Genomic DNA, 15,603 nt, shown 5'->3' with positions numbered 1-15,603 from the left:
CACGCAGCTTGAGGCACTAAACCGATTAAAGATATATCGATTAACGATTAAGCGCCAAGTTAACGCATCTGCGTGTGCGTGTGCGTGTGCGTGTGAGTGTACACGTGTATGCGTGTTGTGCAAACCTGTGGCAATTATTTGCATATAGAGAAAAAGTCAAGTGAAATTTGCTAATTAACAGAGACTGTTAAAATAGCATTAATTGATCGACAGACAGTTAACAGTAAGATCAAGATCAAGCAAAAGCAAAAGTAAAAGTAAATGCGTGAAGCAAAGCCGAAGTAAACAAACTGAGCCACACACAACAAGACGTACCATATGCAATAACAACAGCAGCAACAACAACAACAACAGTAGCAGCAGCCGCGGCGGCAGCCTCAGCAGCAGCAACAACTACAACAACAACAACAACAACAACAAACGGTAAACTGGTTTGCTTCGCATTACCATCATTTATTTACATATATGTATTTATTTGTGTGGCGACTGCGACTGCGACAGCGAGCGCTGCCGCGACGCAACTGAAAGCGGAGAAGCCAGCAATTTGGACGGCGTTGACGCTGAGCGCCGTGCGCCGTGCGCCGAGTCCAAAGTTCACAACACACAAGCTGAGCGCAACAAGAAAGTAAACAAGTGTCTGGCCAATGCAACAACACGAACAGCGTGTGCACTTACCACAAAAGAGTGAGAGCGAGAGCGAGAGCGAGAGAGTGAGTGGGAGTGTGAGCGAGCGCGGGTGCAGCGCTTAAGAGAGCGCGCTTAGCTAGCACTTAGTGGGATTAGCTGTTATTAGCATTGAGCGCAAATTAATCCTGTTGACTGCTTGAGTGCTTTTATAGCTGCAATAACTGCACATTGCTCAAACGCATTCAATGTGATTTATGCTATACCCTACATACATACATATACATATCAGCACTGCTTCAATTTTGCGATAATTAAGAAAATCAAAATTTTAAAAGTGTGTTTAAATATATAAACAAAATGTTTTTTTGTAATCAAGCAAGCTAATCGATCGAGACTGTGACGAGCCAAATTCCAACGAATTGATAATTTTTCACAGCCAATTTTCTGATTGGACACCAAGTCGATGACAAAGTCCTGATACACTTAGCAGAAAAGTGCATTCGAAATGAGAAAAAGAAAAGCAAAAGACAAAACATAATATGTATAAATAAACGAATGCAAATCGAGTCGTTTACTCTGTGTGTGTGTAAGTGTGTGTGTGTGTGTGTGGGTTAGGCTAAACTGGCCTTGAGCTAGAAATACCTCTCCTTCTCTGTCTCTGTCTCTCTCTCTCTCTCTCTCAGCAACAAGTATTTAAATGTGGCTATTGATAAAATCACGGATCCATTTCCCATAAAATGCTGTAACTCGCCGCCAGGTGTCGCCTTACGCACAGCCCGCAAAAGTTGAATGCCCTCCGGGCGCGGGGACCAGGAGGCGCGGTGACCGTGGCGCAGGTCCAGCCGAAACCCAGGTCCAGTTTTCGGTGTCGAATTTCGGTGCGTGCTCTTTTTTTTGGCTTTAATTTCGTTTTTATTTCGTTGGACTTTGCACCGTCCGTAATCCCAAGTTTCACTTGTTGATTAGAGTAGCGTCTCGTACTATCTAATTTACACTTTCTCGGCTAATCAGCTGCAATTGGACATCTGAGCTCGCCCATAAACGTAATTATAATAATAACACTCGTAGTGATAAGTGATAAGAACCCTGCAAGTCATGCCCACAAGGCCGAAATGCGCCTGAAAGACAATAGATGGCGATAAGGCTTATCAAGGTAGACCTCGGAGGGGGTGGTGGGTTGGATCGGCGGGGGGGCACATACTATGTAATAGACGCATGTAATTGTCAATTAACTTGCTGATGTGTGTAACGCTGGCTGGGTGCTGAGGTGGAGAGGGGGGACTGCAAGTTTTGCGGTAACTTGCGTTTGCAGTCCCCCCTCCCTCCCTGATAAACTGTACATATGTATTTATATACGGATTCCGGGAATTGGGCTCAGAATGCGAGCAATACGAAGCGTGTTTGGAGTTAGGTAACATAATAGATCAAGCATGCCAAACTTCGACTAATCCCAGAACCGATAAATTGAGTTGATTCTTTTCTAATAAGGAAAGATACAAGACTTAAGTTCCCAGAATATTTGTGTGTAAAGCAAAACCTAAATATATTATATAAAAACATTTGAGGTATCTGTAAAGTCAATATCTATCTAAACAAATTGTCGCTGTTTCGAACATATTATAGAAATTAATTATAAATAATTTTCAATCTAACGAAGACCTGAACGATTATATATAATATATATATGTATTATTGTTTTTGATATTTATATACATATATCTTAAATACTATTTTTCACTTTGTGTATATATATTTGATATATCTTAACATATTTTGTATAATATATTGTAAAGTTCACGAAAAATTATAAAATATCTTTTATCTTTTCAGTTATAACAGATTCTATGAAAATACCCCCTGATTGTTATACTTCTGTGTACATACATATGTATGAGTGAATATATTGATGTATATGTATGAATGAATACATCAGTATATACTTAAATCCCACCTAGCTATATTAGCAATTAATGCTAAAAAGTATATGCACCTCGTCAGTGCGTTTGATAGGGTATTACAATGGGTGTATTTGTGCATATTTTGTTATACACCCGTGTTACATTTGATTAAACGTGTTAACTAGTGACAATTAACAATTAAAATCCGAAATATGTTTTATTTGTATCAATCGTTAAATTCCAATTGAAGCAGAGCTTAAATTTCACACATGCATATGCACACATGCACATGCATATCTACATGCATGCGACATGTGCATGTAAGCATGTGATTTTGGTCTTTCAGGAATTTCAATCAACATATGCACACACATGCATGCCTACATATTGAGTGACAACTCGATTCTGCTTGCGGTAAATGCATAAGAGAGACATGCACACAGCCAAACACATTCACTTGATTGCGAGCATGCTAGACTGCGATGCCAATAAAATTACTAATTTTATACACACACACACACACACACACACACACACACACACAAATTTATATATGCAGTGACAAATATATGTTAGCATAAAATTGCATCACTGACTTACAATTTACTGTTACAGATATGCAGCCAGGCACACGGAGAGCGTCAGCAGCATGCGCCACTCAAACAGCGAGAGAGAGAGAGAGAACTAGCGAGTGAGACTGATCATGCAGCTCCAACAACAAACATGCACTACAAAATGAACGCGTAGGCGCAGATGAGCACAGCGTAAAACAAAACAAAAGAGAAATAACAACACACGCCCATTTCGAACGCCAACGCCAACGCGATCTGTTTGTGTGCGTGCGTGTGTGTACACGGTCGCTTGCTAGCGTATTGGTGGGCCCGGCGAGCCGGCAACGTTGCCGCTGCGACGCCAACGGGCAGTCGTGCCTCAGCACTTCAAAGCGATAGACGTGTGTGTAGCAGCCAGCAGCCAGCAGTAAGCAGTAAGCAGTAAACAGCCAGCAGTGCAGTCAAAACAAAACTCAACAACCCGACAACAAACTAAAAGAATCCAAAAACCAAGCTCAAGCCAACTCCAATCAGTCGTTACATACGCGCGAGAGACTGTGCGGTTCTCACTGTAAGAGAGCCAAAGAGAGCGAGAACCAGATCGATCCCGAGTTAATCAATGAACATGTATCCAGCCCAGATGCTGCGCCTGCGCAGCGCCGCGCACGCATTCGGTGCGGCAACCGCTCGCACAATCACAACCAATCGGCGGCAGCGCAACACGGCGAGCGTCGAGCGCGCCCAGAGCATCAACGAACGGGACAAGTTTCTGCACTACAATGCCGAGGACGGCTACTATAAGACCTCGCCCTATGACCCCATCAAGGTGCCCAATGTGCCGCTGCACGAGTACGTTTGGCGCGACTTCAAGAAGTGGGAGAACTCCACAGCAGCGGTGAGTGCACCAAATTCCAGTGTTGTTAATAACCCAAAATAAAAGTGTTCACAATTATTGAAAAAAAGAAGCAAGAAAAAACTAAATCGCAGCTTAAATGACACACGCAAAGGGTTTAGTATCCAAAATTTCTGTGAAAAACTGTAAACTAATTTTTTCCAGTGTTTCGTAAAGCCAAAAAGTGTTTGTTAAGTGAATATTGACACGGTAAATATTTGACTCGTTCCTTCTGAAATGAGATCAAGATACTTTTTGTGAAATTCCTGTGAGAGCAACTGATATTATACCAAAGTAATCAGTTCTCAATATGCTTGGGAAACAATATTATTCCCAAATGAGATCCGATGAGAAACAAATTACTTGAATTCCTGTCCGTTTTCTGGAAACCTTTACTCCAAACTTTCCGCTGTCTCTTCAGAAACTTTTAAGGTGTAATGAAAGTAAAATCTTTCCCGTAAATCTTTACATTTTCTATATGCTCTCTCAACTTTTTCAAAGATATACAACATTTTTTAAGGAATATGAAAGATTCTTGTCAATTGAATTAGTTTTCTTCAAGAATTCCAACTTGTATTTATCATCAAGTTTTCCACGATTAGATAGATATATGTATAACTGTTCTTCAAGTTTCTTACGGCTACCAAGTGCTTCTGTTCAAGTGTAAATATATAAGCTCTATACTTTATATATATGTAGATAGAACCTATTGGGGAGCCATAAAAAGAAATGTATTGCAGCTACTTGAGCATTGTGTGAAATCTCAACTGATTAGATGGTTCTGCAACTGGAAAACCCTTGGAATTTGTTCGTCTAACAATGATAATGCAGGTCCCAAAACTCCATATAATACCCTTACTTTTGCGTTGCAGGCAACCTTATCGCATCTATATATACATACATATGTATATATTTGTATTATTTTGTTTATGCCCAGTTTATTGAACCTGAACCTATGCCAATACCTGTGCGTATAAGTGTGTGTGTGTGTGTGTGTGTGTGTGTGTGTGTGTACTGTACGTCTGCTATATATATATATATATATATATATGTCGGTGTCTATGCGTACGTTTGAAATCACGAGTCCAATCACGAGTAGATTCACAAAAGAAACTTTGGTGTTTCAGTTCCACCGATAACTCACGACATCTTGCGTGTTTAACATATGTATGTGGGTCACGTTGCGGGGTGTACGTATATATGTATGTAGCTTATCGGCTGACTGATAAGACGACGTGAAATATTCAAAAAAAATAAAATGAGGAGATAAAGAACTTTGCGCAAAATTCTAGATATGTAAGTACGAATGTGAAATATCGTTGAATATGAAATACAACCACTTTGCTACGCCCTGGGATTGTGGGATAATGCCGAGGAATAGTGGCATAAGCCCCAATCCCACGAACTTCTTCGAGTAGTTCCACTCGAGTGTGAACTGGCATCAAATTGCTGTACATGCCCGATAAGAATGTGAACGACAGTGGAAAGCGGGAAAGGGTGAAAAGAGAACTCATGACGCTTTCCAGCCTCGCCATAAATAAACATGCAAGCACGACTGTAGTCGACTGCCCAATACTCTGCTCACAATGCACAAATGCAAGCGTTTGCTTGCTTAGGACTCTTGCGCTTGCGGTGACTCTAAAACCGCAATACAATGACTCTCAAACGGTGCCTAAATAATATATGTAGATGTTTGTGAACATTTGTGAACTTAATCGTTTCAACAAAAATTGCCAAATCTAGCAGTAAAATTGGCCTCCCTACTTTCACTACTGACCCGCCTCCCTCCTAGTGGGCGTGTCCGATAAAAAAGTGATACCTTGAGCCGAAGCGAATATACTCTAACATACAAACATGCCAAGTTGCGCGTCTTCAACATCTGTAAAAAATAACGAATAAGAATGCGATATACTCCATTTCAACTTGCGAACAGAGTATGAGAAATAAATGCAACTGTAAATAAACCAAATGCAAGGCGCAATGGAGACAGCAATAGGCTGTGCACGAGTTGTGTGTGTGTGTATGTGAGAGAGGAAGAGAGAGAGAGAGAGAGAGAGAGTGAGAGGCGCTGCTGATGCTATAAATAGATGCAGCGGGCAGCTCTTGGCTTGCATAAGCAGCGCCCACGCTCAGCCCAAGCGATCATCTAATGGCCCCTCTTCTTACAACCCCTCCCCCCCCCCCCCCCTCCTACCGCCCTACCAGCTGACTGCGCTTAACTAGCCTTAGGGTAGACACACGCTGGCCAGACCACCCCCCCTCCCCCCCCCCTCCCCTCTGGCCACAGCAAGGCGCATTTCACTTTTTGCTCGGCAAAATCAAAGTGCAAATGTTGTTCATTGAAATTTATTAGCCTACAGTGGGGCGATATCAAGTTTTGCTTACACTAAATGTGTGTAAAGCTCATAATCAGCGGCTTGTGCATGCACACACACACATGCATATATATATATATGTATGTATATATGTATATATATGTGTGCTATAAATGTACTATGATTGGCATGTGCTTGAATTAAATGCAATTAAATGCAAGGCACATAGATACCACACATACATACACACACACACACACACACATTGATTTGTATATGTATGCACTGTAAATTGCTTGCACAGTGGGTGCAAAGTGCGATTTGTGCCAATTGAATTTCGATGTGCGCTGGAAAATAGAAAATCATAATAAACACAAACTGCACAAACGTCCAATTGTTTCGCTATATGATATACCCTATACTATATAGCATGTAGAGTATATGTATGTATGTATATGTATATATAATATAACTGTGCTATTTTCAAGCGACTTGAAACTTTGGAACTACACATCCATCAATTTGATCACACTTGTTAATGCCGCAGTTAATTAAATATATATATATATATATGTATATACTATATTATATGGTATTCTAAACTTCCCCTCTAACAACCCACCCCTCGCCAACGGGTCGCAAGTTGGCAAACTTATCAGCAAACAGTTGGCAATGTGCAAAACTTTTGAGTAAATTATACGACAAAATTCTTGATAATACAAGCTAAACGACCGATTCGCTTGACAATCAACTAGTTTGTGCTATTCTTTTGGTTAAAATTTTAATTAGCAGCTAGTATTCGGGTATACAAAGTTCATATTCTTGTCTACAACTATTTAGTATAGTCTAATTTTAGATGCGTTTTTTAACAGTTACGTTCTGGCATTACCTTTAAGTACCCAAGTAAATCCAATGTGGAAGATTAAATAGACTTGTAGAGATACGGCTTGGGGTTATCCAGTTATCTGTGTGCATACTAAACCTCCTGATTGCCGAGTTTATTTAAGATATCTGACAAAACAAAAGATTTCTCTAGACAAAAACTTAAACCGATTTGTTTTATAGAGCTGTTATGATATAGTAATCCGATCTATAGAAGATTGAAGATTGCGCTCTTTGATATGCGATACATACATACATATGTATGTATAGAATGCAGCTGAGCATAGGGTATCTGCTAGTCGACTAGTCCGATGCTCCTTTTGCATAGTAAGTTGTTTTCAATTTAAAATCCTAAGTCTTGTTTATTATGCCCCCCCCCCCCCCCCTCTCTCTCTCTCTCTCTCGCTCTGTCTTCCACTATCTCTCCCTCTTGCGCTTCTTAGGCCCCAGAATTTATCGCCAAAGAGCATCAAACTGTTCGTTATAAGCGAGCGCTGTCCAAGTTTTAATATGCTTTTAATTGCCAAATTATAACTATAAAAACATGCAAACAAAAAAAAAACACACACACACACATGCATACAAATGTATTTCCAATCATGCACACACGCATGCTAATTGTGATTGTTTTGAATTTTTATTTTTGCTCATAACGAGTGTCACCGGTAAATCAACTCATCTCATCTCATTTTATATATTTTTTCATTTGCCTTTTGTGCTTTTGTTTTTGCTTTTCGTGGGCCTGGCCGCGGACACGGCCTCCGCTTGAGCGTGACAGTGGCAGTGGCGTTGCTTGATCGATGGGTGGTGGTTGAAGAGAGGGAGGGGGGGGGGGGGGGGGTATAGTGGGGGATCGCTCACGTCACTCGAGTGCCTGCTGAAATTTGCTGCTCAGCGTCGTTGAGTCGTTTGGGCAAACGAAAAAGTCAACAAGCGTCGCTCAAAGCAGCAGCAAGAGACAACGCACACACACACACACACACACACACACACCACACACACACCACACACACATGCAAAGAGAGCGAGAGAGAGAGAGCGTGCGCGAGACTGTTCTCTGGCTCTCGCGGTTCAGTCTTTTGCAGACTTTGTACTTTGCCCCACTGAACTTTGATCAGTGGCCGCGGCGCGGCTCGAGCGGCACACAGAAACGCGTCAAATGCTCGAAATCATTTTTTTGTGCTCTTATTTTTTGAATTTTTTATTTCGTTTTCTTCTTCTTTTTTTGTTTTTTTTTTGAGGTTTAATTTAGTTGATTTCTTTAAATTCGACATTTTTTATGCGCTTGTTTGTCTCTGTCCCACGTTGTGTTTGTTTGTGTTTATTTATAATTCCCAATACCTACATATATTAATGCCAATTTGTGCTGCGTAAATAATAACAGCGCAGAGTGACCCTCCCCCCCCCTCCCTGCCGCCAACCGGTCCAACCTAACCTCGAATCGCAATGGCCAGTGAAGAAAAAGTGGGCTCAACTTGGCCTTGACAAAGGTCGTTATTAGGGGGAGGAGAAGGTGTGTGTGTCTCAACTTGCCGAAACGTCAAGACTGAAGGCCAACGACCTTCGGTCGATCATATTCATAAAGTTCTCAATTTTCCATACTGGAAACGGGAATGGAATTGGAAATGGAAATTGAAATGGAAATGGGCAAGTGTTTGCGAATTCGCTGAGAGAAATAATACTGCAAAACTTTAATTACTGCGCATATCCAGTCATAACTAGAGTATTTACTGCAAATATTGAGTATTCGCTGCAAATATCGAGTATTCGCTGCATATATTGACTATTCGCTGCATATCTTGAGTATTCGCTGCAAATATTGAGTATTCGCTGCAAATATCGAGTATTCGCTGCATATCTTGAGTATTCGCTGCAAATATCGAGTATTCGCTGCATATATCGAGTATTCGCTGCAAATATCGAGTATTCGCTGCATATATCGAGTATTCGCTGGAAATATCGAGTATTCGCTGCATATATTGAATATTCGCTGCAAATATCGAGTATTCCCTGCATATATTGAGTATTCACTGCATATCTTGAGTATTCACTGCATATCTCGAGTATTCACTGCATATCTTGAGTATTCGCTGCATATCTCGAATATTCACTGCATATCTTGAGTATTCGCTGCAAATATCGAGTATTCGCTGCATATATCGAGTATTCGCTGCATATATCGAGTATTCGCTGCAAAAATCGAGTATTCGCTGCATATATTGAGTATTCCCTGCATATATTGAGTATTCACTGCATATCTCGAGTATTTACGCTATGTTTTAGTATCTGATTAACACGTAATATGTCTTATCTACATGCAAATATGGTACTTAGTCTAGTAATTATGTGTGTTTTATGCATTCCATTGAGTTCCAGGCTAGGTCATGGCCTTACCTAAGCGCTATTCATTGAATTAAATCTTTTTGAACCATGACCTAGAATACTTTGTAAAAAACATTAGAGCTCCTACAAACGATATTATTTCCCCCTATTTTTATGCTTACATACTACTTTGAGGAGCCTAGAATAATAGTGTGAATGTATATAATTTTAGAGTTCAACTTAGGGAGAAAGAAATTTCTTTATTATTCGAATTTGAAGTATTTTAGAAAATTTGTTTGAATTAAAAGACTTTTTATTCTATTCCGATTTCTTTTAATTTGGCCTAAACAATATTTGGACTGTACAAAATCAAAATAAATTGTATTTAAAACATTCTTTTGGATTATTCGAAATTCAAAATTTGTATATTCTGATCATATTTGGGATAATTCTTAAGCATTTCCTGTTGTTTGAAATTCTGATGGAAATCGAGAAATAAAAAAAATGCCATAAGGAATTTGTTTCTCTTGATAAGACGCGAAAAGAAAATAGATTAAGTATTATATATAATATATATTTAAATATGTTCCGTTTGTCCAGGGCTTTTCTATTTCATGCATTCTATTCAGATCTCATTAAATAATACCCTCTATCCTGATCTCTTTATAGGTCTGCGTGATCACGGATCGTCAATATACCTATGCCCAGCTGCGCGATGCGAGCGCCGCCTTCGCGGTTCGTCTGCAGACAAAGTTCAAGCTCTTCAAGCCCGACGTTCTGGCCATTTGTCTGCCAAACATGCCAGAGTATCCGATCGCAGCTCTGGGCGCCATCGAGGCTGGACTCGCGGTGACCACCATCAATCCCATTTACACGCCAGGTGAGTGAGCTTTTGCGATTGGGACTGGGACTGGGACTGGGACTGGGACTGGGACTGGGACTGGGACTGGGACTGGGACTGGGACTGGGACTGGGACTGGGACTGGGACTGGGACTGGGACTGGGACTGGGACTGGGACTGGGACTGGGACTGGGACTGGGACTGGGACTGGGACTGGGACTGGGACTGGGACTGGGACTGGGACTGGGACTGGGACTGGGACTGGGACTGGGACTGGGACTGGGACTGGGACTGGGACTGGGACTGGGACTGGGACTGGGACTGGGACTGGGACTGGGACTGGGACTGGGACTGGGACTGGGACTGGGACTGGGACTGGGACTGGGACTGGGACTGGGACTGGGACTGGGACTGGGACTGGGACTGGGACTGGGACTGGGACTGGGACTGGGACTGGGACTGGGACTGGGACTGGGACTGGGACTGGGACTGGGACTGGGACTGGGACTGGGACTGGGACTGGGACTGGGACTGGGACTGGGACTGGGACTGGGACTGGGACTGGGACTGGGACTGGGACTGGGACTGGGACTGGGACTGGGACTGGGACTGGGACTGGGACTGGGACTGGGACTGGGCTGCGAATACGTGTCGCATCAGCTGAACGTCGCACTTGTGATAAGGTGACACAATTAAACGTTAAATCTCGTATAATTAGTTCTTATCACAGCGAGCATTGTAAACTTTATGGGCGAGCGTAGTTCCAAGTCGAAAGATCATCGTTAAAGATAGCCCGCCGCCAAATTATTTGTGAGTGAATGCGGTGCGAGGTTGCGAACTCGAAAAGATTGACGTAGGTTTCTATAACAATTGTGTGTCCCAAGCTTAGCTTAACGTTTACGAATGTGACCCAAAGCAACTAGGCAAAAGCTCATTAAGAGCTTGAGAGAACAAGAGTGGAGCAGTGGGAGGGCGCAAAGAGTGTAACCAAACTAACCAAAGTTAAAATGCTTCTTAAGAGTTGCCCTAAAACGTTTACGAAAGTGAAGTAAAGGAAACACGCAAATTGTTTGCTATCTATATAGGCAAAAGTGATATATAGCTTAATATGTGTTATAGTTTGCTTAGCTAAAATGTTTACGAATGGCATGCAAAGAGGAAAAGCAAAAATTGAGTGCCCTACCGAAACAGATTGTGAAAAGCCTATGTGAAATGCAGTTTTTGGGAGTAGAATTCAAAATAAAGTCCCCTTTAAGCTAAGCCAAAACGCTTACGAACATGAAACACAAAGTGAAAGCGATAAATTTGATGAAACGAACAAAAATTGCAAACATAAAATTCTTTCAAAAGAGATTTAGCCTGAAAGAGAATAAAAGGGAATAGCTTAGAAGAAGCAGATGCTTTAAGGCTGTAACGTTTACGAATGTCACACAAAGAAGAATGCCCAAAACGATAAAGACAAACCTTTTAGGGAGACAAACCTTAACGAACTGTATAACAGTTAACAGCGTACTCCCTGATCTAATCGCCCGCATGGAATTCCAGATGAAATTGCGCGCCAGCTGACGTTCAGCGATGCCAAGTTCCTGGTGGGCAGTGCCCAGGGCTATCAGACGCTGCGCGAGGCGTGCCAGTTGAGCGGCAAGCAGATGCCGATTGCGGTGGTCCGCAGCACGGCGGGTGAGGCGCTGCCGGCGGGTGCCATTGATTTCTTTGAGGTGATGAGCACGGAGAATGTGCGCTACGATGAGCTGCGCACTGCGAAGGATGCCAGTCCCGAGGACATGGTCTTTCTGCCCTTCTCCTCGGGCACCACCGGCCTGCCAAAGGGCGTGGTCCTGTCCCACAACAACATCAGCAGCAACTGCGAGCAGGTGCAGGACGCGCTGCCCATTGACTCGCTGCAATTCCAGGACACGCTGCCCGCCGTGCTGCCCTTCTTTCACATTTACGGGCTAACCGTGGTCATGCTCTCCAAGCTCGGCCAGGGCTCCCGACTGGCCACCATGCCCGCCTTCAAGCCCGACGACTTCATCAAGGCCCTCGACACGTACAAGGGCAGCATTCTGAACCTGGTGCCGCCCATTGGTAAGCGCCATTTTCCCGCACTCTTTTGCCCATCTCAAATTAAATATAATAAATAATTCCTCTTAACTCTCGCCAGCGTTGTTCATGATAAACCATCCCAAGCTGACGAAGGAAACCGCCGACGCGCTGCGCGTCGTCATGTCTGGCGCTGCGCCTATTGGCCAACACGATGTCGAGCGGTTCATGAAGAAGTAAGCAAAGCGCCTGATATACTCTGATAACTTCTGTTAACTTCCTGGTAACCTAAGAAGCTACTGTTAACTTCCTAATAAGCTACTTTTAACCTCCTAATAAGATCCAGTTATCTATTTAATAAATTTCTGCTAACCTCCTATCAAACTCCGGGCAACCTCCTGGCAAGCTCCTTGTATTCAGTTAGATTCAGATATATATAACAAGCTTCTGTTAGCCTCCTTACATACTCTTGGCTACCTCCTGATAGGGAGCTCCATTTTAATTTCTAATAAGCTCATGTTAATCTTGAACAGGCTCAGTAATAATTTGCTGATAACCTTCAAATAAGCTCCTGTAAGCCTGCTAACACACTCCTGACAACCTAATGATAAGCTACTGGTAATGTTCTAATAGGCTGCTACAACCTTCCAACAAATTCATGGTAATACTCCTGTTAACCTAATAAGCTTCATTTATCTTTCTGTTCATCTTTATTGACCATCCGTTAACCTCTTAAGTAGCTTATGTTAATCTCTGAATAGGCAGCTTGATATGCTCCTATTTACCAAAAAAACAAACTGTTGTTAACCTTCTAAAAATCTGCTTTAAACCACCTGCGAAATTGCTAGCTAGATCTAGTTATATTTCTTAAAGGCTCATGTTAACCTCCTAATAAGCTCCTGGTAACCATTTATACTCCTGTTAAGCTCTACTTAACTTTCCAATAAGCGCATGCTAACCTCTTTTTAGATTCTGTTAATCTTTGAATAGGCTTTTTGAAATACCTTCTTCAAATAGCTCCAAATTAACCTCTGTTAACCTCCTGATAAGCTCCTGGTAACCTTCTAATAAGCTGCTGTTAACCGAATCTTTGATAAGCATAACAAAAGTAGTTTTAAGACACATAATCCTGGCTCCTCTTCATGTTGTCGAAACAGGCGACAAACAGTTGCTTGCAACTTTGCCAGGCGCCTTGCCAACTTGTCGTTTGGTGTTGCCACCTTTTGATTATGAGTGTAGCCGTATTGCACGTAGTTTTTACATCTCGTCAAAAAGAGTTGAAGAGCAAAGCGAGTTCTGCCTGGAATCCAAGCAATTCGATTAAAGCTAATCCCAATATCTGAACTCTACTCCCTACAGATTCCCGAAGACGCGCTTCATGCAGGGCTACGGCATGACGGAGGCATCGCCCGTTGTTCTGATGACGCCCATGGGCAATACGCGTTATGCGTCGACGGGCGTGCTGCCCGGCAGCACGGAGGCAAAGATTGTGCCGCTGGATGGGTCCGACTCGAAGGGCGTGGGAGCGCGCACCACCGGCGAGCTGTGCGTGCGCGGGCCACAGGTGATGTCCGGCTATTTGAACAATCAGGAGGCCAACGACGTGACCTTCTATCCGGGCAAATGGCTGCGCACGGGCGATGTGGCGTTCTACGATGAGGACGGCTACTTTTATATAACCGATCGCATGAAGGAGCTGATCAAGGTGAAGGGCTTCCAGGTGCCGCCCGCCGAGCTGGAGGCGGTGCTGCGCGATCATCCCAAGATCCTGGAGGCCGCTGTCTTTGGCATTCCGCACGAGCTAAACGGCGAGGCGCCGCGCGCCATTGTTGTGCTGCGCCAGAACGAGACGGCGACCGCCGAGGAGATCGCCGCCTATGTGGCGGGACGTGTGGCCCACTACAAGAAGCTCGAGGGCGGCGTCATCTTTGTCGACGAGGTGCCCAAGAATCCGACGGGCAAAATACTGCGCAAGGATCTCAAAGAAAAGTATTCGGACTGAGCCACACACAAAATTGTTGCAAATTAGCTTTTTCTTTGTTATAAATGTTTTTGTTTTTTTTTTTGTTTTTTTTTTTAACTTTGACTAGTGCTTGGGATCTACGTAGATCCGATAATTTGAAACCCGCCAATGTTGGCAATTGCCGGCAGTCCAGCGGGCCTTGTGAGCATTGCATTTAGACGAGTGGCCCCCAGGGTGGCTGCGACAATAGCGAGTAGCGAGTAGCGAGTAGCAAGTAGCGAGTAACGAGTAGCGAGTAGCGAGTAACGAGTAGCGAGTAACGAGTAATAGTCACCGGATTGGTCCATAGCTTGTAAGTGTCGTAGGGCTATTTAGACACCTAACTTAGGATCTTATGCACAGCGTCTCAGGTTTGTGTGTGCCTAAATTGCAACTGAATATATTGTTAAACTCGTTCGAAACACTGGACCTGCATAAACTATATATATACATGCATAAATATATATACATATATATATATCAGTCCCCACCACAGCGGACTTAATCGTAGGCTAAAGAAATATAATAAATATATACATATATACCGTTTTTTTTTTTTTTTTGTTAACCATATATATAGTTCGTAAGCTATAGTTACACGTGTATATTTAGTTTAACGCAAAGATATTACTATATTTACTCGTAACACTCTATGTATACCATGCACGTCTATATGTATTGTGTGTATATGAGGGTTTTGTAATAAAGATTTTATTGACCAACAACGTATCGATACGCATAGAGCAGTTGGTCTTTGCGATCCTGACGCACCAAGTCCTTTGAAAAACTGCAAGGATCTGTCAGAGCTATAGCTATTTTTCTAAAGAAGATATTCGTTTGTCATTGACTATTGCTTGGCATTCAAGGATTTCCAGGATTCAATCATAAATTTCACATTTAAATGTTCTTGGGGGGCTGGTCGCAAAAATTGACCTAAGCGCACAATATCCGGGCTGATCGTATGGATCAATACTATCGATTGGCATTTAAACAAATTCTAAATCCATGGCTTAAAAAAAGTTGTTGACCAAAAAACAATTCGTTTCTAAAGTCAACCGTTTTTTTATGATTTTTTGGAATATATCCGCCAAATACTGTCAGATTTTGGAATTTTATACCATTTTGGACTCGTAAGGATCAGTACCATCGATTGGCATCAAAAAAATGAAAATATAAATTTTGAACCAAAGCGTCCAAAAAGCAAGGGGTTACATCACGTTTTATCTCATA

At 42.4% G+C, this 15,603-nt stretch overlaps 1 protein-coding gene across 1 annotated transcript; it reads left to right on the top strand.

Moving 5' to 3' along the window:
- The first annotated feature begins 3,357 nt into the window (after positions 1-3,357).
- Positions 3,358-15,102, top strand: pdgy (pudgy). The gene is made up of 5 exons (XM_064698999.1): positions 3,358-3,971; positions 10,157-10,367; positions 11,874-12,416; positions 12,493-12,607; positions 13,731-15,102. Exons 1-5 carry the CDS (start codon positions 3,696-3,698, stop codon positions 14,371-14,373), a joined length of 1,788 nt encoding a protein of 595 aa, XP_064555069.1. The 5' UTR covers positions 3,358-3,695; the 3' UTR covers positions 14,374-15,102.
- Positions 15,103-15,603: the final 501 nt, after the last annotated feature.

This window comes from Drosophila montana, unplaced genomic scaffold, assembly GCF_035044405.1.
Source record: "Drosophila montana isolate Dmon_TW-CO22-7 unplaced genomic scaffold, ASM3504440v1 contig_787_1, whole genome shotgun sequence".
NCBI lineage: Eukaryota > Metazoa > Arthropoda > Insecta > Diptera > Drosophilidae > Drosophila > Drosophila montana.
This window is presented reverse-complemented; position numbering and strand designations above follow the sequence as displayed.

Excerpts from the sequence above, each read along its gene's own strand:
- pdgy (XM_064698999.1), top strand. The coding sequence starts at position 3,696 with ATGAACATGTATCCAGCCCAGATGCTGCGCCTGCGCAGCGCCGCGCAC. Across the intron at positions 12,417-12,492 it reads GAACCTGGTGCCGCCCATTG|CGTTGTTCATGATAAACCAT; the intron begins GTAAGCGCCATT and ends AACTCTCGCCAG. Across the intron at positions 12,608-13,730 it reads GTCGAGCGGTTCATGAAGAA|ATTCCCGAAGACGCGCTTCA; the intron begins GTAAGCAAAGCG and ends TACTCCCTACAG.